Here is a 21,697-nt window from a genome sequence, read left to right on the forward strand (position 1 = left end):
CCCCCCCCCCCCCCTCTTTTTTGCACCGATGGTCGCCGTTCCCGGACGACATGAAGCGGTCAAATCTAGAAAACTTCTTGCAACGAGGGATGCTGTTTGCGGTGTAAGGGAATCAAATTCCTGCCGCTCCAAAGTTTTGTGCTTTGCAAAGTACTCGGTGGATGTCTCTGCTTACCTCATGTGTAGGAAGTTAGCCAGGTGAGAAAAAGTTGACAGTACACCACTGGGCATCGTACCTGAAGCATGTAGTTTCTAGACTGGCGTTTAGGAAGCGGCGAAATCACTCCTTTACAGTGAAAGCTGTGAAATCTGTCGTACGTATGAAGCCCTGATTGACTCCGTCACCGCGTCAACATCTAGGCCGGCAAGGTGGACTGGTTTTTGCCTGCGGATTCGGCATCATGCGACTTCTCGTTTCCGGTGTTTGAAGTTCATGTTGGTAAATATGTCATGATGAAAGGCTGTGCCCATCCTTAATGTGCTTATCACCCCTGGCAGTGATAAAGGTTGCAGCAGGTGGCAATAACGGTAAATTCAAAATGGCAGTCCATTTTTGTGTGCCATCATGATGTGACTCCACATTACCAATTTCTGCTACCCCGCTTCATTCCGTGAGCAGCTATTCACAATATAGCTAGGAGAGCTTCTTGCATTTAAATCTTTCATGGGCAACACATTCTTTTTATTTGTCTCACAGAAAGCTTTCCATTCATATTCCCAGTGCCTAGTCATGCACAACATAACATACTACTATTGCACTAAAATGCTGGACGAGAGTGAGAAGCAATATTATGGGAATGACTTGTACAGCTGCATACAAATGAGTATCACATGGTCCTGCATCCCGATCATCCTAGCAGTGTGCTTGTATTATGTGCAGCAATATATCTTTTACTTGCAGCCACATAATAAAGAGTGCATCCACTCAGCACCATGCAACAGTCGTCCATACTACTATACAGTCTCACTAGTATATAGTTTAAAGTCGTTTTATCGCCTTTATCCAGTTCTTTCGTCCACCATGGTTTTCATACAAATTACTGTGACAGCCTTTAGTAACTCTGCGACACTGGATGCATGAGCTTTGAGGCAGCACAGGTCAGTCGCTTGAAGGTATTTGTCGCTTTCCTTTAGCGTTTCAGCACGCTCACTTGTTATGTTGTATAAGCTTGGGTTTTTGAGTTACCGGGAGCAGAGGGGCAGAACTCGGATGGTCCCCCTTCAAGGGCTGAATGTAGCATGTTTAAGAAGTTGGGCTATCCTGGAAAACATTGAGCCCATGTGAGGCTGTCCGCTCGCACTGGGTTCCAGGAGCTAGAGTTACTCAGCGCATTCATCTGCTGTTTTCTCCTGTTGCATAAATAAGTGCACATTGTGGGCAGGCACTTCGTATGTACAATTTCACGTGATCGTTCGGTCTTCAGCTGGTCCGTCATGTGAATTTGCCTGCCTTGCGTTGATTAGACATTAGGAGAGGCTTTTGGTATGCCGCGTTTACTGACATGACCAGACACGACTGGACCGCCGCACGAGTCCGGCCATGGACCAGATGGAGACCTGATATCGAAGTGGGCGTTCTCCAGTTTGTTGTTTGAACCGACCTTCAACAGCGTATACAATCAAGGCTTGGTCTGGTCACTGGTTCGTGGTCACATCAACATGCACTCATTGAGAACTTTGGGGAACCTGGGTTGCCACAAAATCCATAGGCATTGCATGTTAACTGCAGATCTTGAGCATTGACAAACGACGGGCGTGAACATGGCAACAGATTTTGCTGTCTTTACCTCGTTGCCACAGCAAAGTGTCCAAACTTGGCCACCTTTCTTACGCACCATCATCATCATCATCAGCCTGATTATACCCACTGCAGGGCGAAGGCCTCTCCCATATTTCTCCACTTAACCCGGTTCTGTGCTAGCTGCATCCACTTGACCCCTGCGAACTTCTTAATCTCATCCGCCCACCTAACTTTCTGCCGCCCCCTGCTACGCTTTCCTTCCCTTGGAATCCAGTTTGTTACCCTCAGTGACCATCGGTTATCCTCTTTTCGCCCTACATGTCCTGCCCATGTCCATTTCTTCTTCTTAATTTCCACTAGAATGTCAGTAACTTGAGTTATTTCTCTGACCCACTCTGCACGCTTTCTATCTCTTAATGTTACCCCTACCATTTTTCGTTCCATAGCCCTCTGGGTTGTCCTCAACTTAAGTAGAACTCTCTTGGTTAGCCTCCACGTTTCAGCCCCATAGGCGAGTACAGGCAAGATGCAACTGTTGTATACTTTCCTCTTGAGCGATACCAGTAAGCTGCTAGTCATAATCTGCGAGTGCTTGCCAAATGCGCACCATCCCAATCTTATTCTTCTTGTTATTTCCTTTTCATGGTCCGGATCTGCGGTTACTACCTGTCCTAGGTAGACATATTCGCCTACTACTTCCAGTATTTCGCTACCTAATGTAAACTGCTGTTCCTTCTCGAGGCTGTTGAACATTACCTTAGTCTTCTGCATATTGATTTTCAAGCCTACCTTTCTACTTTTTCTGTCTAGGTCATCAATCATTATTTGCAGTTCATCCCCCGAGTTGCTTAGCAAGGCAATGTCATCAGCAAATCGCAGATTACTGAGGTATTCTCCATCTACCCTTATCCCTAACTGCTCCCATTCCAAGTCTCTGAATACTTCCTCTAAACAAGCTGTGAATAGTACTGGGGAGATTGTGTCTCCTTGCCTAACACCTTTCTTTATGGGAATTTTGTTACTTTCTTTATGCAGAACTATGGTTGCTGTGCAGCCACTATATATATCTTCCAGCACTTTCACGTACGGCTCGTCTACCCCCTGATTTCGCAATGCCTGCATCACCGCCGAGGTTTCAACTGAGTCAAATGCTTTTTCGTAATCAACCAATAACTTACGCACCAATAACTGTACAAACTACAGTCCTGGCTATGAGAGATGGCCATCAAAGCAAATGTGCATATATCCTTTGTCAAGGCGTATGGCCTTACTCTCTTTTGTATTTGCAATGTAAAATAGAAGTTATAGTGACCTCGATGAGTGGTTAAACGACCACTGCATAGAAAGTTTCCAAACATGTAACTTCCAGTTATTATGAACATATCTTCATGACACTAGCAAAAGCAGTTAACCTGTCTATAGAGGGTGTAAACTTTATGTGTTTGTGAAGTTCCCAAAGCAATCGGTAAGGCAACCATGTCTGGCGTTGGGGTCCTCTTATGCTGTGTGTGGTGCCTTTATGGCCAGCAAGCGGTGTGTGCATACCCACCTGTTATGCCTCACTGTCCTATTCCATGATGTGCCTGCGTGGAGGCCAACTTTTGGCTCTGTTACTGGTCAGCCAGCATACCCTCCCAGCTTTGTCTCTCACCTCTGGGTGGAGGATGTTCCTGCTGTTGAGCTTACAATTCTTCTGTGACCTGACGGGAGCAAATATGTGTAGTGTGCAAGGACAGAACTATGCTCGATCTTTCATTGATTACTTTTGTCGAAGCCGTCATTTTTAATTTCACTGCCTGCATGGGCAGCCTGTATGCAACTGAACTTGTCATAATTGCTTTGAAGGGTTTTATGCTTGTAGTATCTCAATTTTCTTTGTAGATCAAATTCAAAAATCATAACACTGTTACTGGCTATCCGGACCAAGCTTTCAACGATGTTCTTCCTTTGCGGGATGGAACAAAATAGACACAGGCAAGGTGAAGAAAGTTTGCTAACTGAAGAAAGTTTTTATTGCTATGCAAAGGAGTACACTTGTATAACCAACTAGGCCTAATGTTTGCCATCATAGCATCCATTAAATTTAATGAAATTCCTTATGTCCCTGCAGTTGTGCATTTAGGAACATTTGCTGCAGTCTTTTTTTTTTTTTTTTTAGTTAAGATTTTTCAGTCGAACTACTTTCTGTAATGCTGACCTGTGCAGCTTCACATTCTTAGTGATAATTCCTAATTGTTGCTCTTGAATGTCTCGTCTATGAATGATGTAATGCATATCACAGTGTTGTAGCCCCCCCCCCCCCCCCCCCCCCCCCCTTCTGCCTGCTTCCCTCAACATCACATCTGCCTTTTTGGCTCTTTTTATTCAGGTAGAATTTTTTGGCACACTTTTGGTTGTATCGCGATCTTCAGCCATTCTGTGATAATTGGACTGCTTTAGTTTGCCCTGGAAGATCTTAACTCCAGTTTCTTTTCTAAAAATTTTTCTTTCTCTATTTCGTGATGCGAAAACGTCGCCTTCTTCGCCACTCTCTGTTCCCTTCGAAGCCATTCATTGTTGCTCGATTACACCATCACAAAGCCGCCAGCTTCTTGGCTTTTTTTTCTTCTTTTTAGCAGGCTTTCATTTTTACTTTTAATTTCTTACAGATAAATCATTTTTATAATCCAACTTTTCCGCAGGACACTTTGCTATTGCCACTATTTGTTTGTTGTTTAAAATGTGTCTTTCCTTTTTGTGTTTCCTATATTTTCTTCTGACCGCTTATCCCATCTGCAGACGAAATACCTTCTATGATCACCTTCCAAAAGTGTACTTCTCATCTATTTCAATTTTTTTGTGAGCTGGCTATATATTTTCTTCAACATTATGCAGTACGCTCTGACTGTCTGCCTCTTCAGAATTTCCATGTTACGCCTCCTGCACATGTTATTAGTCATCCTTTTTACGGTAACAATTTTGCTCTGGCCGTAGTGCTTGAGTTGCAGCTCAAACGCTACGACCAAACACATTGACTTGTAGTTACAATCTTATGCACAGGTCTGACACTGCAGATAAAGACAGTGCCACTGTGGCTATGTGGCAGTCAAATTTATTTAAAAAATCACAAACGAATAATGAGTTGTATACTGCATATATGCGTTAGACTTTTTTTTTTTTTTTGCTGTGAAGGAGGCTACGCGAGTATGTTATTTTAAAGGAATGTAAAATGCAAAGAAATTCAAAAGCTGCACCTAACGGCCGATAAATACCGCGGCGTGCCGTTTTCGCCCCCGTCTCCTGCAGACATCCCTGGGCGCTGCGCTCCGTTCTCCACTATTGAGGGGCTTTATTCTCCACCCTATCTTCTCTTCCCTCTCCCCTTCGCTGGTGTTCCCCCTCTTAGCTATAACGCTGGGCAGTAGTTAGGCAAGGGCCATAAACCTTTATATGTCTCAAAGTCGCGTCGTGAGGCACAGAAAATCGGAGCGTGATGTGTCCACCAGAAAGCGAGATGTGCCTTCTGTTTCCCGAAACTCTTTAATTTCGCCTTCCTATTGGCTGCGAGTTTGGAGTGCATACGTGAAGTGAGGTATAACTTGCCGCATGGATTCAGAGCATGATTCCGCTTCGCTATGGGTGACGACCACGGGCCTTAGTCGCGGGCGGTGCAGGCGGAGGAACTACGCCACGCGGAAAAGGCGGCTGGAAATGCTGCTCATCATTATCCCGTTGTGAAGTGGGTGTAGAAGATGTGTGCTGTGTATTGGGAGAGTTAAATGTCATAGAGTGTGAATAAAATATGCAAAACGTTCGATGAAGCGTTCAACTAGGCGGTAAGCATCTTTCGTAATTTTTCCGACGTGGAACTTCTGACCTGCCCTGCCTGACGAACCCTGTCGACCAATTCGCGATCGACCATGTATGTCACCTTACCATGACCTTAGCCATGTAGTCATCGCAGCTGTCAAGTGTGGCCTCCAGCGCTAACGCGGTAAACAATCTCTCTTTTTTTTTTTTAACATTTCTGTAAAACCATTTGTGACCATTTCGTCGCCGTGTCATTCCACGATGTGTATTATAGAAATATATTTTAATTTCTTTGTTACTTTGAATCACCCTTTCCATGGCGCACGTTTCAACACGTGCTCACAAGTCGAACTGTGCAGGTAAATAGTTGGAGGAAGCATTGCTACGAGCTGATAGACAGGAAAGGTTTACGGTGCAGCAGAGACCATATCAAGGCATCGAGTAGAAGGCGGTTCGGAGAAGTGTGAGATTGTTCGACCTGTGTATCTTGTCCATCTGTCACTGCGTGCCTTGGTGCCTAGTGCCGGCTTCCGTAAGCGCGATTATTTTGTGTACTGCTGCGGTCGGCTCTTGGAAAGCTCGCGGAGGGCGCCAAGGAGGCGAAAGAGACGCGGGGCTGGCGGCCACTGCCACCGGCACTTTGCCGCGCTTTGCGCCACATGTTCGGGTCGTCTCAAGACGCTGATGCTGTGCCGACCCTGGGGCTTTCGGGGCCGTCGTCTGCTCCCGGTCGCCCGGGGACTTCGCGGGGTCCTGCCGTCGTGAGCCCTCGAGAAGACGATGACGCACGAGACGTCGCGGCAGATGGAATAGCAGCCCCGGGGTTGTTGGCGCGCTCATTTTCCGGCCTGCGTGACAGACACACGAGCCGCATCAGCAAACGGCGCGTGGGTTGCGGCGGCGCGTTGCTTCTCCCTCGCGGGTGCACATGGTGCGCGGCGTTCCGGGAAGGTTGGCTGGCGGCCAAAGCTCGCACCCTGAAAACTGCGCGTGTCCGAGCCTCGGCACGTCGGCTGCGCATCTGCCGCCGGTGGCCGGCTGGCGGCTATTTCGGGGTCGGCTATGGTCGGCCCATGGGCCCCGACGGGGTCTGCTCGCCGTCGAATCGTCCGAGGCCACAGCTGCTGCAGAACGAGAAACTGCGCACACGGTACGGACTGCACGTTCGGCGCTTGGGACCACCGGCTGGTCTGCACCGTATTCGAATGTACGCGAGTCGTTTGCTCGGTACCGTGCTAGGGGCGGATATATGGCAGGGCTTGCTTTATTAAGGCGAAAGGCTTTCAATGCTTATGGTGAATGTCTCGTGTTCGCGAGATGTCTCAGCGAGATTCTGCGTGATCCCGCGAGATGTGTCAGCGAGACGTCGCAATAGGTTCTGACGTCAACATAATTTCCTCGGTAAGGACGTCACGATAGGTTTTTATTGGTGCCGCATAGCGGCTCCGGCTACTCCTTTTCACCAATTTATAAGAACCACCCAGTCTGACATATAGTACAGATAAGTATATACAGTACTAACATTACAGTACAGGTTCTGACGACGAAGCCAAATAAAAGAAAGTAATGAAATCATAACGAGTACACAAACACGCAAGATAGAAGAAGAAAAGAGGTTGACAGAATAAGAGAAGGAGGAGGAAAGGCTTTCGCCATTAAGCTCTGCGCGAAGCTAGGTGCAGTCCTGTAATTTTTTGACCGGATGCGAAAATAATCTAGAGATGCCCTCTTTAATATTTCATAACTGATCGAGTAGCACTTGGGAAGAACTGCATGTAGAACCGAGTTCCGACGCCGCTTGCGCCGAACAGTCCACAGCGGATATAGCTCATTCATCTGCCTCTCACCATTTGCATTTCCCACGAGGATAAAAGAAAAAAAAAAAAATATAGCGCTCCGCCGATTCAGCGTTCGAGTGAAGGGCGTCAGCTTAGTCTTCCGTTTCGGTAGCATTGGAAGCAATCGGAAGGTCCCGCCTCCGCGTCCATCGCCGTGCATGCGATGACGCGCTCGTTGAACGCGTTGCTTCACTTGAGAAGCGACGAAGTGGTGTCTCTGCGACCGCTGGTTTGGCCGCTACGGCCCTCTGAAGGTCGCCCTCATTACGGTTTCGCGGACCAAAGGTCGTGGATACGAATCCCTGAGGCACGCTGTGTCTTAACTCAACTAGTAATTGTGTGCTCTATATCGTACCGAATCGTCTGCCATCGCTCCGAACCCTCTGCTTTAACCGGGTGGGCCACAATTTTGACAGCAATGATAGCTGTAAGTGGCCCAGTTCGGCACCCGTCGGGCTGGCATGTTTATACATGATGTCCGAGCTAGCTTTAGCCAAGGTTTACATTGAGGTAGGCCAAAGAAACCACTGGTATACAGCTACCAGCCATCTTGCGCACAATAGACATTTTTTTTTTGCAATTAACTAATTAGCAATTAAAATAATTTATCTAATTTACTAAATATTCTCTTTAGACAATGTGATTGGCGAAATTGGACAGCACTTTCTGAAACCCCGATTTCATTTATTTGCGAGAAAGCCTCACGTATAACTTTTTGCAAGCTCGTAAATCAGAAAAATCTTAAATACGGATTAATTAATTGCAAAACAAAAACATTGCCCGTGGTGCACAAGATGGCTGGCAACTGTGTACAAGTGGTTTCTCTGGCCTACCTCAAGTGTTTTATTTTTTAACCCTTGGCTGAAGTAAGCGTGGACACCCTGTATATAGCGGAACGACTGCATAGGGAGTAACGCTGGCCCGGCGGCCGCGCGAATCTGGTGACATCACAGCATGGTCACCTTGTCGTGATATACGTCACAACATACCTACCCATGGCGGCTACTCTTACTTAATGATGTCACAACGTGGCTACGCCCGTCGTTTAATATACATACCCCAATTATGTGATTACATCACAACGCTATTTGCGCATTTTTGCTACGTTGAAGCTGTGCCATCTGTGGTTTCATTTTTGGTTGTGCTTCGCTTGCTCGGCGGTCAAGGGGCTAGTGCTGACAGCTCATCGCGCGACTTGTGCATATGTGCTGCGTCATGGGTGAGCGGGACACAACAGTGGGCCTACGTCGCTACCCTCTCTCACTCACGCCGTCTCTTTTCCGTCTCGCAGGACACCAGTTCGCGCAGCTCCAAATGGAGCGCCTCCAAGGGAATGGAGTACGGGCAGGAGAAGGAGCCTCCGCCACCGCCACCTCCGCCCATGGTCAACGGGCTGTCGCGGAGCGCGCCGTCCAGTGAGTACCCCTCCCATCCCCTTACTTTGTGTCACCTTCTCGGCGTTAAGCAGGATGTTACGGAGAGTGCGCGTAGCTAATGTGGAGTCACAGGAGCCGTCTTGTCCCCTGGTCAGCTGCTCTGCCGTGACCACTCTCGCTTCACAGTGCTGGCACTGCAGCTGACGCGCGTCATTGCTCGGTTAATATCTGTACATACCGGGATGAATCGGCTCGTTGCGAGGTTCGCTCAACTCGTCCTGCCAGAGTTCGCGTGACCCCGGTAGGCCGATTCGAATCGACATTGTCGACTTGACCTTTTCACGACCCTGGGAGAAACTGGTTTGACTGGGCTGTGAAGCAGGCGTGAGCGGAGAATCCGCAGCTTTTTCCTGTGCTATGAGCGCAGCCCAGTCTCCAATATGGCAGCGCCCTTTGGCCAATTTTGAAATGGATGTAGTTAGGTCCGCCGCAATGACTTGCTGGTACACGCGGCTGTTGCGCCGCCCTCCTGGTGCAATTGAAAAGCCTGTCGCTCGCCCCGTCTTCCGGTTTCTGCGAAGTATTCAGGCGTGCTGCCAAGGGCGGCAAGAGACGGACGAGTCGCGCAGCATTCGTCAACAGCCTCCGTCCGGGCCAAGCGCTTAGGCCGTGTTGAGTCATTTCAGTGTTGTATCGTCACCGGGGTGGCGTCATTTGCCAGCGTGACCTTACCACGGAGTCTGGTAGGCGCGCATAACTGGCCCACGCTGTTGATGACATTGCAGATTTACTGTTGCTTGTTTCAGGCAGACGCTGTAACCGCTAACCGAAACTTTTCTCTTGTTCTATACGAAACCCTGAGTCGTCGCCCGAATTATGTGCTCAGTGCGGGCCTGCTCCGAGTGGTGGCTGCGCAGTGCCGCTATACGTCAACACTCTACGTTACGTGCGTGCAAAATAAGGCATCGGCATGCCATGCTTCCTCATCGCGTAGTCCCCGTTCACAGCATTGTGTCCGTGCTGTTTAGGAATACCCTCGAAGGAGAACCAGGTCCAAACGTTTTCATGCCAGCGGCTTTGCTTTCTGTCCTCGTAGTCTAGGCAGTTAAGGCACGCCTCAAGTGCCAAATTGTCCCTACCGGACTTCTCGACTTCTAGACGCATTCTGTGTCCTGAACATTTTTGATCAACACTGTACCCCTATTGGGCAAAAAAATAAAAAGCATGCGAACCTGTATGCTACATACTGTGCCAACAGACATCACTGTGTCATGCCGTCTTGTGGAAACATGACTTTGCCCCTCGATGAACACAACACCCTATGTGTACGCATGTGTGCGAGGAGTCTTATTAGGCGCGGAAACTTTCACGAAGGGCCCCGCCCGCATAAAGGCTCTTTTTGCCCAAATATTGCGCTGGGTATGAGAGGACACCCTCACGGGTCGCAGCTGCTTTTAAAAACGCGCACGAATTTTCTCTCCGACTGCCTCTGACTAAGCAATGTCTGCATCGTCGATAAAGCTGAATTTCGTCTAGCCAAAACTCAGATTAGAGGCGTTCCGCGACTCAAGGACAGTCTTGTCATAGGGCAACTTTCTTCACGCTCCTTCCCACATGACCTCGCACTCGCACATCAGAGCCACGCGCGGATACCAGCTAAAGCACTCCAGCGTACAGCTCTTCTGTTTTTCTAGGAATAGCTCGGTAGCGTCGACCCATGCATCGTTCAGCGTCCCATTCAGGACCGCAGGGGAGAAACGGACAAAGGTACGTGCATACGCACGGAGTGGAGCATACACGCAGCGTCTTGTGCAGAATGGTTGTGTCACGTCAGTTATCGCCAGAACGCTCGAGCAGACGAAGTTGCAACTAAGCTAACGTTCTGTGCGCTTGCGCGTGCCGCTTCGTTGACGCTCCCGTGGTAATAAAGGATTGGTGAACATTACAAAGCAAGGTGCAGCAGTGAGGTAGGGATCGCAGCTTCGTGCTAGTCGCTGTCTCGCATTGCTGGGAGCGGAGGTCCGCGTCATTAGCAGACATGTGTTCTGAGTTACGCTATCTCCCTGACCACGAGTCGTCTGATTGGTGGAAACGCCGAAGCCAGAGGTGGTAGCCACTTCTGGTTCCGGCGTTTCCACTAATCATATGAGTCCAGGCCAAGGCGGTAACGACACTTTGAAAACGGCACAGACTAGGAAAATGGACTCGGGTCTTCCTCCAGATGGCGTCTCGCACCGGCATTGCGCTGTTAGCACGGTCTTCGTGCAGTGCACTGCATGGTCATGAGATTCGCATGTTCATTCGCGCCGTTACGCGGGGCGTACCTCTCCCCTCCATAAAGGAGAGAGAGAAGAAGGGTGGTGGGCTTTTGTGCTCGTCTCGTCATGGCCGGAGCGCGACCCAGAAATCGAACCCCGGAGACCGACCGGAGCCTCGTCTGCAGCCGTTTTCGCGGTGCCAGAAGAGCTCCCGACAGAAAAAAAAAAGAAAAGAAAAAAAGAAAAAAAAAAGGAGAAAAGGTGTAGTCAAATGGGCGCCTGAGCACGCGCCGCGTTTGCCAAGAGTCCCCTGAGTCACGCCTAGAAACAAAACCACAGGAATCCGGCTCGCGCCGCGGCCGGCAGCGTCCAGACGAGTCTGGGGCCGCGCGCCAGGGCTCGAGCGCGCGTTTGTTTGGGGCCGCCTTGACGCACGCAGACGGACGGGCGTCCCTGGCGGAAGGTTCGGGGCCTCGCGCGCGGCGGCCTTCTATTTATACACGGCTCCTCCCCGGTCAGCGCTGCACCGTCACGGGGGAGCGCACCCGCGTGTCAGTCGCCCGGTGCTCGATCAGGCTACGGTCGACAACGCCGGACGCCGCCGCGCAGTAGCCAGAGCCGTGGTCGCATGCGCCTCCCCCGGTGGAACGCATGCTCGTAGCGCGATGCGTTAAGAGGGCCGCCTCTGGTAGACTGTCCTCGGGGTACCATAGTCTGCTCACGATTCCTTGAGATGTCGCTCTTAGCAAATGTTTTGAGGCGAATTAAACTGGTGTCGCAGGCAAACCTGGCATGAAGGCCCTGCGCAAGGCGAGCCTGCAGGCCGACGGCGTGCCCCTCTGGGAACGCTCCATGATGGAGACGGCGCGCTCCGACAGTCCCGTTCAGCGACCAGACTTTCCGCCCAGCGAGCCCCCACCGCCGCCGCCGCCACCCCGAGGGGTGGCCGCCGCGCAGCTGACCAGCAACTCGCACCACCCGCTACTCAAACAGCCGCCTCGGGCACCCTCTTCGGTGGGCGGCTACAGCAGCGCCTCCTCAGGCTCTGCAGGCCCGCTCAAGGGTCCCCTGATGGGTGGCGGCCGGCTGCTGTACCCGAGCGGCGCCGCACCGCCGCCCTACCCGTGCAGCGGCAGCCTCTCGTCGGCGCCATCCTACGCGGCCTCGTCCAGCTCGGGGGGCCGCCAGAGCCCCGCCAACACGACTGTGAGTAGCAGCAGCGATTACTCGGTCGCCTCTGGAAGCTCCAAGTCACGCGCCCTGCCGCCGGCCTACACGCCACCGCCGCCGTCGGGCGTCCCGCCGCCCCCGCCGCGGCCCCTGCAGGCTTGGTCGGCACGGCAGGCCAAGTCCCAGTCTCCCGTCATCATGCAGTCGGTGAAGAGTACGCAGGTCCAGAAGCCCATCTTACAGACTGCCATCGCGCCCACGGCCCCGCTGGCGCCCTACAACTTCGCCTCCACGCCTCCACCTCCTACCTTCTCGGTGGCCTCATCGAGACCTCACGAACCGCCGCCATACCCCAACCAGAGTGCAGGAGGTGTTGCCTCAGTTACCGCCGTCCAGCCGCCTCAGCCCCAGCCGCCGCCCTACGCGGCGCACAACGGGGCCCCACCGCCCCCTTACGCCCTGCACCGCCAGGACCCACCGCCCCCTCCGCTTCCACCCACCACCGTGCCCACCACCGAGCCACCAAGTTATGCATCCTCCGTGGTGGCACTGGCGGCGCAAAGGGCCGCCGCCGCGCTAGGTGGCAAGACGTCTTCGGCTCTGCTCGGTGGCAGGACTGTGGCCACGACGACCGCATCGGCCACTTCGGACCTGGTGACTACAGTGGCGAGCATCTGCTCTTCACAGGTGTCAGCTCTGGTGGGCGCGACGTTGGGTGCCAGCGGGGGGCCGCGTAAGGCGTCGCCCGTGGCCACCGACACTGCGAGTTCGGCATCGCGCTCCGAGTCTCCTGTGTCATTTGTGTCGGTGACATCAGCGTCATCGCCATCTACTCAGTCAGACTCAACACACGACTCGGGCCGGGGCAAGACAACGCACCAGTCTCCCATCCCCATTCGCCGAGCCTGGCCCCAGGAGAAAGAAGAAGAGAGGCGCGCATCCAAGGTATGGCCATTCCTCTGTTTCAGTTCCCTGCAAGCTGTATATATCTGCTATGTGCAGGCAATTGCTGCATTTTATACAGGAATGTGAACATTCAAAAAGAACAGCATGCAAGATTGAGACGAGAGCTCAGCATCATGGGAACTATGTGACACTAATGTCCGAGCATGCAGTGCCATATTTTCCACGTCTTGGTGTTATCTAGCATTAGGTGCAGAAAGCATGTGTCATGAAAATGTACGCATTGACCCAACTTAGATCCCTGTTTAATGCAAATTTCCTGCATGTATTGGGAGTACAGTATTTCATTTAAGCTGCAGTTCACTTTGAGATCTTGCAGGATGTCGGCTGCAACCATTCAATACGCCAAAAATCATGAGTGCTCATTGCTTAATTAGACGAGATGCATGTGCCGCTGCATTTAAGACAGTTCCTCTGATGGAGGCCATTTCTCCGGGCTTAACATCCCACAGCAACTCTGGTCTTGAATGGCACCCATCATAGTGTAAATTTGCGGACTAATCTCAAGCATGCGGGGACCTGTAACATGCACACCGCGCAGCATCCAGCTGCCTTTTATGCACCTTCAAACAGAGTTAGATCGTAAAAGCAGAATTGACTGGAATCTGGCAGGTGATGAAAGTGTCTGCTGTTCTTTCAGTGATCGTAATTGCTCGCTACTGGTTGATTCGTTGCGAGTAGTGGTTAGGCGCAGTTGCAGTATTGCCCTTCTCTTGCAGGTACGCAACTACTCGCCAGAGGCGTACAAGTTTTTCATGGAGCAGCATGTGGAGAACATCCTCAAGAGTCACGAGCAGCGCCAGCACAGGCGGCAGCAGCTGGAGGCCGAAATGGCCAAGGTTGGCCTCTCCGAGGAAGCCCAGCGCCAGATCCGACACATGCTCTACCAGAAGGAGTCCAACTACATTCGTCGAAGCCGCGCCAAGATGGACAAGTCCATGTTCAGCCACATCCAACGCATCGGGGTAGGGGCCTTCGGCGAGGTGGCCCTTGTCCGTAAGAAGGTGTGGTCCTGTGCTTTTCTATCTTTGATTGCTGTGTATTCTTTTTTTGGGAGAGGAAGGGGTGCTGGTTTCACTGTGTAGAGGTGCACATGCAATGCCACCTTCTATTAAAGGGACCACCAGCAGATTGAAACATATATTCGGATTATCGTTGCAACTGGGAAGCTTACTGGATGAGCTTGCTGTGGCCACTTTGGAGAGCAAAGGAAACAAGGTCGCACTATATTCGTAGCTTGATTCGTTCCGACTGACTTTATGTGTGTTCTCAGGAAGAAGTTTTAGGGCAAGATGCATTGTATTAGTGCAAACACCATGATATTGCTTTCGAGTGGTGCCAGTATTGGGGTTCATACAGCTGCTGTGCTTCACATGCTAGCTTGCTCCAGCAGATGCGTGAGGAAAGATTTTGAGGCATGAGAAGGGTTTTGTTTTTTGGCAGACTCCAACGCTGAGAGGATTTCTGATGATTCATAAAAGTGATCACATCCCCATTTTTCGGTCATCTGTGCAAATTTCTGTAACCTGAACATCGGAAAATTTAATATTATTGTTAACATGCTCTTCCACGAAAATTTCAAAATACACAATTTTTTCTTGAATTATGGCAAACTAGGGTCCTTGAATCTTTATTTCCATTCTCTTGTGTGCATCTATGAAGAGAAATACCCCCTTCTTATCGCCATGGTGCTGCGATGTAGTGCAGATTTAAAAAGGAAGTTCCAGACTGCTGAAATTGTTGTCAGCAAGACATATAGTATTAGAGTGCTGTAATGCATTTGAGTGTGGAACAAAAAATGGGACTTTACACATTAATATGAAGTGTACTGCCTGGTAGCCAGGGCCACATTATTGTTTGATATCTCATTATTACCAGTGTGTATCTGTAGCCATAGGCATTGATCGTGGTGTCCAGCATTGGGATGGATATATTGAGTGCATTCACCGATGAAATCTCTTTGGTGAAATCTTATGTGGGAGCGATAATTGTTTTGTGGAATCCAATATCAGCGGTCTTTCTTAGTGCAACAGAGGTGGGACTAACTATCCTTGTCGCCTTTGTGCAGGACACTAGCCAGCTGTATGCCATGAAGACACTGAGCAAGGAGGACGTGCTCAAGCGCAACCAGGTGGCGCACGTCAAGGCCGAGCGCGACATCCTGGCTGAGGCAGACAATGAATGGGTTGTCAAGCTTTACTACTCGTTTCAGGATGAGCAGAACCTGTACTTCGTTATGGACTACATCCCGGGAGGGGACCTCATGTCGCTCCTCATTCGGCGGGACATCTTCGAGGAGCCCCTAGCACGCTTCTACATTGCCGAGCTGGTGCTTGCTCTGGAGAGTGTCCACAAGCTGGGATTCATCCACCGTGACATCAAGCCGGACAACGTGCTCATTGACCGTGACGGCCACATCAAGCTCACCGACTTTGGCCTCTGCACGGGCTTCCGGTGGACGCACAACTCCAAGTACTATCAGAAAAATGGTGAGCCCCTTTGATCGGGCCTTCCTTGTTTAGTTAGCTTGTGCCGCTGCTGTGGCTGTTGTTCTCTGGCACAGTCTTGCTCGGGCTAAATCTGATGCCCTCATCCTCGGAGTCCTGCTTGTTCAGCTTTCGTGCTTGTTGTTATGCTAGCAAGGTACCTTTTTGCATTCCATATTCGGTGCGCTCTCACTAAGCTGCAGGATTGCCCGAGCAGTGCAATGCCTGAAGCGTTTCCATGGCTATCATGACAGCCATTGAGCGAAACAGAACATACAAGTGAGGCCAAGCTGCGACCTGGGCCAGTCAGAAACGGCTGTGCATGTTGTCAACGTTGCTGCTGCTACTGGGTTTCCTTCATTTTTATGAAACCAAAGTTTGTTCAACGGGTAGTTTTTATTTTTTAAGCTTGTCTTGCTGTTCACCAGCTGCAGCCACTTGCACGTGTTGATTTGTATTGAGCAAAGTGAGGTCGAGGTGGCATGCTTCCATTTGAAGGCATATGTGGAAGGCTTTGATCCTGCCACTGACCGCCACATTTTTGATGGTGGAACATGGCTGTAGCTTTCTCTGCTTCAAGAATCATGTTTAGTTAAGTTAGTCAAGCTGTGAAAGTGTTCCACAGTTCTCAGTGGGCTTCAAGAAGTTTGCAGGGTGTTGTAGATGTTCGCAAATAAAATAAAAGCCTGTGAGCTGTGATCACAGAATGAAAGAAGAAAAGGGTCGTGCATAGCATGAAATCATGCCTTTTGAAGTTTTGGAGTAGGGACACCTGAATGTTTCACACGTGTTTTCTTCTCCCTAGTAGTGTGCAAAATGATACTGTACATGAATCACCATGTGGAATTAACTTAAACCGGCTAAATAATTTTGATCAAGTGAGTGATGAAGAAAAGTGAGACCTAATTGTTGCTCACTCATTTTCTGAGATTTTAACTTTTTGTTGGGCTTATTTAAACAATCCTTGCAAATTAAAAAAATGAGCAAAGCAGGGATAAATACCGCAGTTTTTTTATGCCTCACACGACCTCAGCGTGTCCATGACGTCACTGCCGTCCTTCAGTGGTTGAAGTCAAAGCTGCAGGGGAAATGAAAATTATCAATTTCTTAGTGATTTTTCACGCAGTCGACCTGGCTAGTCATGTTTGGTAATGTGCGGCGCGTTATCCCATAGACAGAATACACAACTAAAATTTGGGGTCTCTACTCCTTTCAAAATTGTCACTCAAGCAGCCAAGAGCATATCTTCGCATGCAGTGATCACTAAAATTTGGGGTCTCTACTCCTTTCAAAATTGTCACTCAAGCAACCAAGAGCACATCCTCGCATGCAGTGATCAGATTGAACTTGTTGTGTGCCTGGTTATGTTGACACTGTAGGATTGCTCAAATGTTTTAAAGTGAGTGTGAAATTTGTTTGCCTTTCGATGCTTGTCTTCACCCTTATGTTGTAATGACTTCATGCTTAAGTCTTCTTCGGGCTGCCGCAGTGTCGATATCGAAGTCCCAGGTGCCCTTCATGTGCCAAACGGTTTTCACCAGTGAAAACTACTCGTATGAGCCAAATAAGCATGGGGCTTGGAAAAGGGCTTCTGAACTAGTTAGCCTAAGTGATCGTATTTGGCTTTACTTGGGGCGATGGCTCCACGAGAGAGAAAACGACAGAAGAGTTGAAGAAAGCGGGCTGTTCCGACTAGCATCTACCGTCCCCAGATGCAGCGCAAGCGGTTCAAGTGCCCAGAGAAACAAGTGTGACAGATACTGCGCCTTTCCCTTCCTGTGAACCAATTAATAATAATAATAATAATAATAATAATAATAATAATAATAATAATAATAATAATAATAATAATAATAATAATATCATTATTATTATTATTATTATTATTATTATTATTATTATTATTATTATTATTATTATTATTATTATTATTATTATTATTATTATTATTGAATCACTGGACCGCTAGGCTCTCAAGCTAGTGCCGCGGCCAACATGACGCCCATTGAAAAAGAATGCGCCTTGAATTGCTAGGCCACTCGGCTCCCTCAAGCTTGTGCCGCCTCTGGGGGCGGCAGATGCTAGTCAGAACAGCCCGCTTTCTTCGACTCTTTTTAGTTGTTTTCTCTCACGCGGAGCCACCGCCCCGAGTAAATGTGATGGAAATGTAGTTTAACAAGAAACACGAATGGATAGGAAATGCGACAAGGCTGATTTCTGGTTACCTCCCCTTTCCAACTGTGCCGTCACATATCTGACTGCATTTTTGCCGCAATCTCAGTCTGGAGCTCCTAAAAGTTGAGCTGTACTTTCAGCTTGAAAATGGTTTAGTTTGGTTTGGTTTGTGAGGTTTAGCGTTTCAAAGTGACTCAGGCTATGAGAGATGCCATAGTCGAGGGGTCCGGAAATTTCGACCACCTGGGGTTCTCTAACAAGCAGTAACATAGCACAGCACACGGGCGCCTTACTTTTCACCTGCATTCGAAAATTGTTGACTTCTTTGGTGTCAAGGTTGCCGCAATGGTGACTGAAATTGAATTAAACGCTGCTCGCAATATTTTCTGCATGATGTTTGCGATAACCACGGAAATGTTGGTACTGATTTGAATGGTTGTGGGGCATTTTCTACTGCTCCGTGGCCGTGCTCTGGGTTCGGGTACAAAATGGGAGAAAAATTCTGTGGTGGCCTGTGGCTTCCATTGTAGGTAGTGCGGTTCAAAACTGCATTCTCACATGAACAGAGCATCCGACGGAGCATGGCAATTTTTCTACAGGGCGTGAACTGCACACAGGGATTAAAGTATGACCTCAGCTGTCAGGCTTTCAATGCATTGACCTTGTGTAAGTGCAGCCACTTGAAGCCAAAGCCCTTTCTTCGGATGAAGACTTCAGAGCCTGTTCATTTTGTGCCCTGACCGGCTTGCGGGGGATGAGAGACTTCTGGGTGGGACGGGCAGGGGCCTTTTGCGGGGTTGCATCGGAGCGCACTTGCTTTCTCACACATTGCTTTGCTATTGCATGCTCACTTTTTTTTTGTTTTTCTTTGCTTGTGTCTTGCCAGGCGAGCATGCACGCCAGGACTCCATGGAGCCGGACAAGAACTGGTCTGAGGACTGCCACTGTTCCAAAAGCAAACCGTTGGAGAGGCGGCGGAGGAAAGAGCACCAGCGATGCCTGGCACAGTCGCTGGTGGGCACGCCCAACTACATTGCGCCAGAGGTGCTGGCAAGGCACGGTGAGTGAGCTCGGTTTCTGCCGATTGGCTGAGGCGGGATGACGTCATAGAGGTCTCGACGAATCACTGAGCACCATCACAGTATGCGCGAATGCGTGCCTTATATGGCCAGATGTTAATCAATGTTCAATTACTAATTAATTAAGTACCAGTCGATGACTAGTTAACTATTAATTACCAACATAATTTCTTGTTAGTTAATTATTTAGTGCCAGTTGCGTAGCAGAATGCGGCACTCAGGCTTTCACCTTTCACTACTTTAGTCGCTAAAGTCCCTCATAATTTCTTTTTTTTTTTTTCTATGAGCCCTATGGTGAGATTTTCACACGCAGCGAGCAACTGCATTGCAACATTGTCGACGTGGGCTTTAATAAAACTGCAGGTCACATCTAATGTGTCCATCACATTTAGTGCATATGGTGGTGTTACAAGGTACGGATTGATAGCAGTTGGTGCTGGGGAGAAAACGGGAGCTTACACCTGCATCGCTTTGTACAGCGGTCATATTCAAAAATAAAAAATTACTTGTTGTGGTCAGAAATGTGTTACGTTACTGCTAAGCACACTAAAAGACACAGACGAAAGGAAGGCAGGGCAAGTGAGAGTTTACCACTTTTCCTGGGTTCTCTTCCTTCCGTGTGTGTCGTTTCAGCGCACATTTTTTTTTTTTTGCCTACCAAAAGTTGTGCACCATCTTGCACAGTTTTCTAGTCTCCTATAGACCACGGCACATGAACAGTTGCATCACAGTCTTGGTGTGAAAGGCTTAAAAACTAGTTGAACAAGCAAATGGTTAGCTGGAGGCTATGAGAAGTGATGGCCTTTCGAGGCCTGGGAATACAGGTCATTTTTCAGTTGTGGTGGAGGTGAGGGGGGCTGGCTCCTTGTTCCAAGGGTCACTCTGTTCTGCATGCCATCGTCGTGCTCGCCGTTTCGGTGGCTACACAAAGGCTGATGCATTGCCACCCTTTACTTTTTTTTTCACCAGCGTTTGTCCCCAACAATAGTCTCTGATGGAATTTTGTCTAGTGGGTCATTATAAGCCTTTTGCATTAGTAATTTTATACTATATCCAAAAGTGGCTGTACAGCATTTCAACATATTGTTCAGTTATACAGTAAGAAATTACTGGCACTGCAAGAAAGAACTTGGAACTGTGCTGGTTTGTTATGGTCATTGTCATCTGTATGAAATTGTATGTTCATTTTTATTCTTTCCTGATGTAAAAATTCGGGGCACTGAATTGGGTTTGAAGGCTGCCATGGAGCGACTACTGTGAGCTTTTTGGTGCCCAGGTTGTACTGGCAAAAATTGTTTTTCTGTTGAGCGACATGTTGAAAGATCTGGTATCAAAATCTCGGAAATAAAGTTTAGCTTAGTGTACGTGGTGTAACATATAGTACTAAAGGTCTTAAGGGATTAGTACATACACCATACACAATGGACTATAGGTCAGAGTGTAGAGAATTGTAACCGTGTATTGGCATGTGAGTGCATTTTGTGTGACGCGCACTGTTTCACTCGCAGGTTACGGACAGTCGTGCGATTGGTGGAGTGTTGGCGTGATCCTGTACGAGATGCTGGTTGGCCAGCCACCTTTCCTGGCCAAAACACCTAGCGAAACGCAGTACAAGGTAATGACCTGTAGCATTGCACATGCTTGGAGGAGTAGCTGACATGGCAGCGCAACCTTGTAGCTCAAGAGACAACCTCATGCACATGATTGTAAAGGCTTCTGTGGCACGAAGTTTTACAGTGACATATTTAACATAGCAGGCACGCATGGAAGAGGCACCTGGTGGTTCACCATGTTACTGCTTTTTGATTGGATTGTAGAAACTTTACTGATCAAGAAGATAATAGGATGGGATCAGTGGCCCTCTAACAAAGGGCGACCTCTCCCACCCTGTCCGCAAGTTTGGCTCATGTGCTCTTGTCCGGCTCCCTCAGGAGCCTAAGCCAGGCCCCTGTGAGGGTGCTGGTAGGAGGTGTTTTGGTGGTGGATTTACCTTACACTCCCATAGAAGTGGTCTTCTTGTTGCTTTGTGACCTCAGTTTAAGCAGTTGAGATCGATGGGCTGTTTCGTAATTTTTGATCGAAGAATGTGGGTCATGACTGTCCCAGCTTGGGCTCTACGTAGGTTTCAGGGTTGTTTTCTGGTAAGGTCTGGGTGAGGTGGAGGGTAAAGTTTCCGCGCCTCATGAAGATTGGTGTTTGTCTTTTATGTGTTAGTTTCATTTACAGGGGACGCCAAGAAACTCTCTGATCCCTCCCAGTTTGCTAAAGCTCGAGCATATCGGTTCGCCTTTTCGTTTCCCCCGTTTCCCTCGGCTACAGGAACCCAAATAATTCCTACTCTGCTTACTCTCTGGCAGTTTTTGATTAGTCTTGCTGCTGCAAGAGCAAATAAGACCTTTTTTTTAACTGTGGATTGCAATCCTAGATTCGCTAATTATTGTGCCTACACTACCATCTCTGAGAGCTAATGCAATGGCTACTTCTATGGCCTTTGTTGCTGAGGCAACTGTTGCTACTGCAAAGAACCTGGGCTCGTCGTCTGTCAATCGCACCATAGTGGTGAAGTATTTGTCTTCCTTTGATTTGGCCGCGTCTACATAGACTGCAGCTGGGTTGCTACTGTGCTTGTCATTGGTTTTTTTTGAGCACGGTTCGCTCTCCTAGCTGCACGTCTTTCCACTGTCATGTTTTTGGGGAGGGGTGGGATTTTGACATGTCGTCTGGCTGCAGTTGGTAGTACCTCCCTGTAGCTAGAGTTGTAAACCGGCTCTACTCCTAGTCTGCACAGTACCATGCGGCACACTGAGGCTGAAAGCCTTAAT

The 21,697-nt window shown here is 49.1% G+C and overlaps 1 protein-coding gene across 1 annotated transcript in view; it reads left to right on the forward strand.

Annotated features, from left to right (window-relative positions):
- Positions 1-21,697, forward strand: part of wts (serine/threonine-protein kinase warts) — a 79,582-nt gene that overhangs the window by 48,980 nt on the left and 8,905 nt on the right. Inside the window, exons 3-8 of the mRNA XM_084599422.1 lie at positions 8,660-8,783; positions 11,784-13,117; positions 13,855-14,139; positions 15,204-15,624; positions 18,683-18,856; positions 20,384-20,490. Coding sequence (XP_084455548.1) covers positions 8,660-8,783; positions 11,784-13,117; positions 13,855-14,139; positions 15,204-15,624; positions 18,683-18,856; positions 20,384-20,490 — 2,445 coding nt within the window. The remainder of the gene's footprint in view (positions 1-8,659; positions 8,784-11,783; positions 13,118-13,854; positions 14,140-15,203; positions 15,625-18,682; positions 18,857-20,383; positions 20,491-21,697) is intronic.

This window comes from Amblyomma maculatum, chromosome 1, assembly GCF_055883805.1.
Source record: "Amblyomma maculatum isolate TAMU_Amacu chromosome 1, ASM5588380v1, whole genome shotgun sequence".
Taxonomy (NCBI): Eukaryota; Metazoa; Arthropoda; class Arachnida; order Ixodida; family Ixodidae; genus Amblyomma; species Amblyomma maculatum.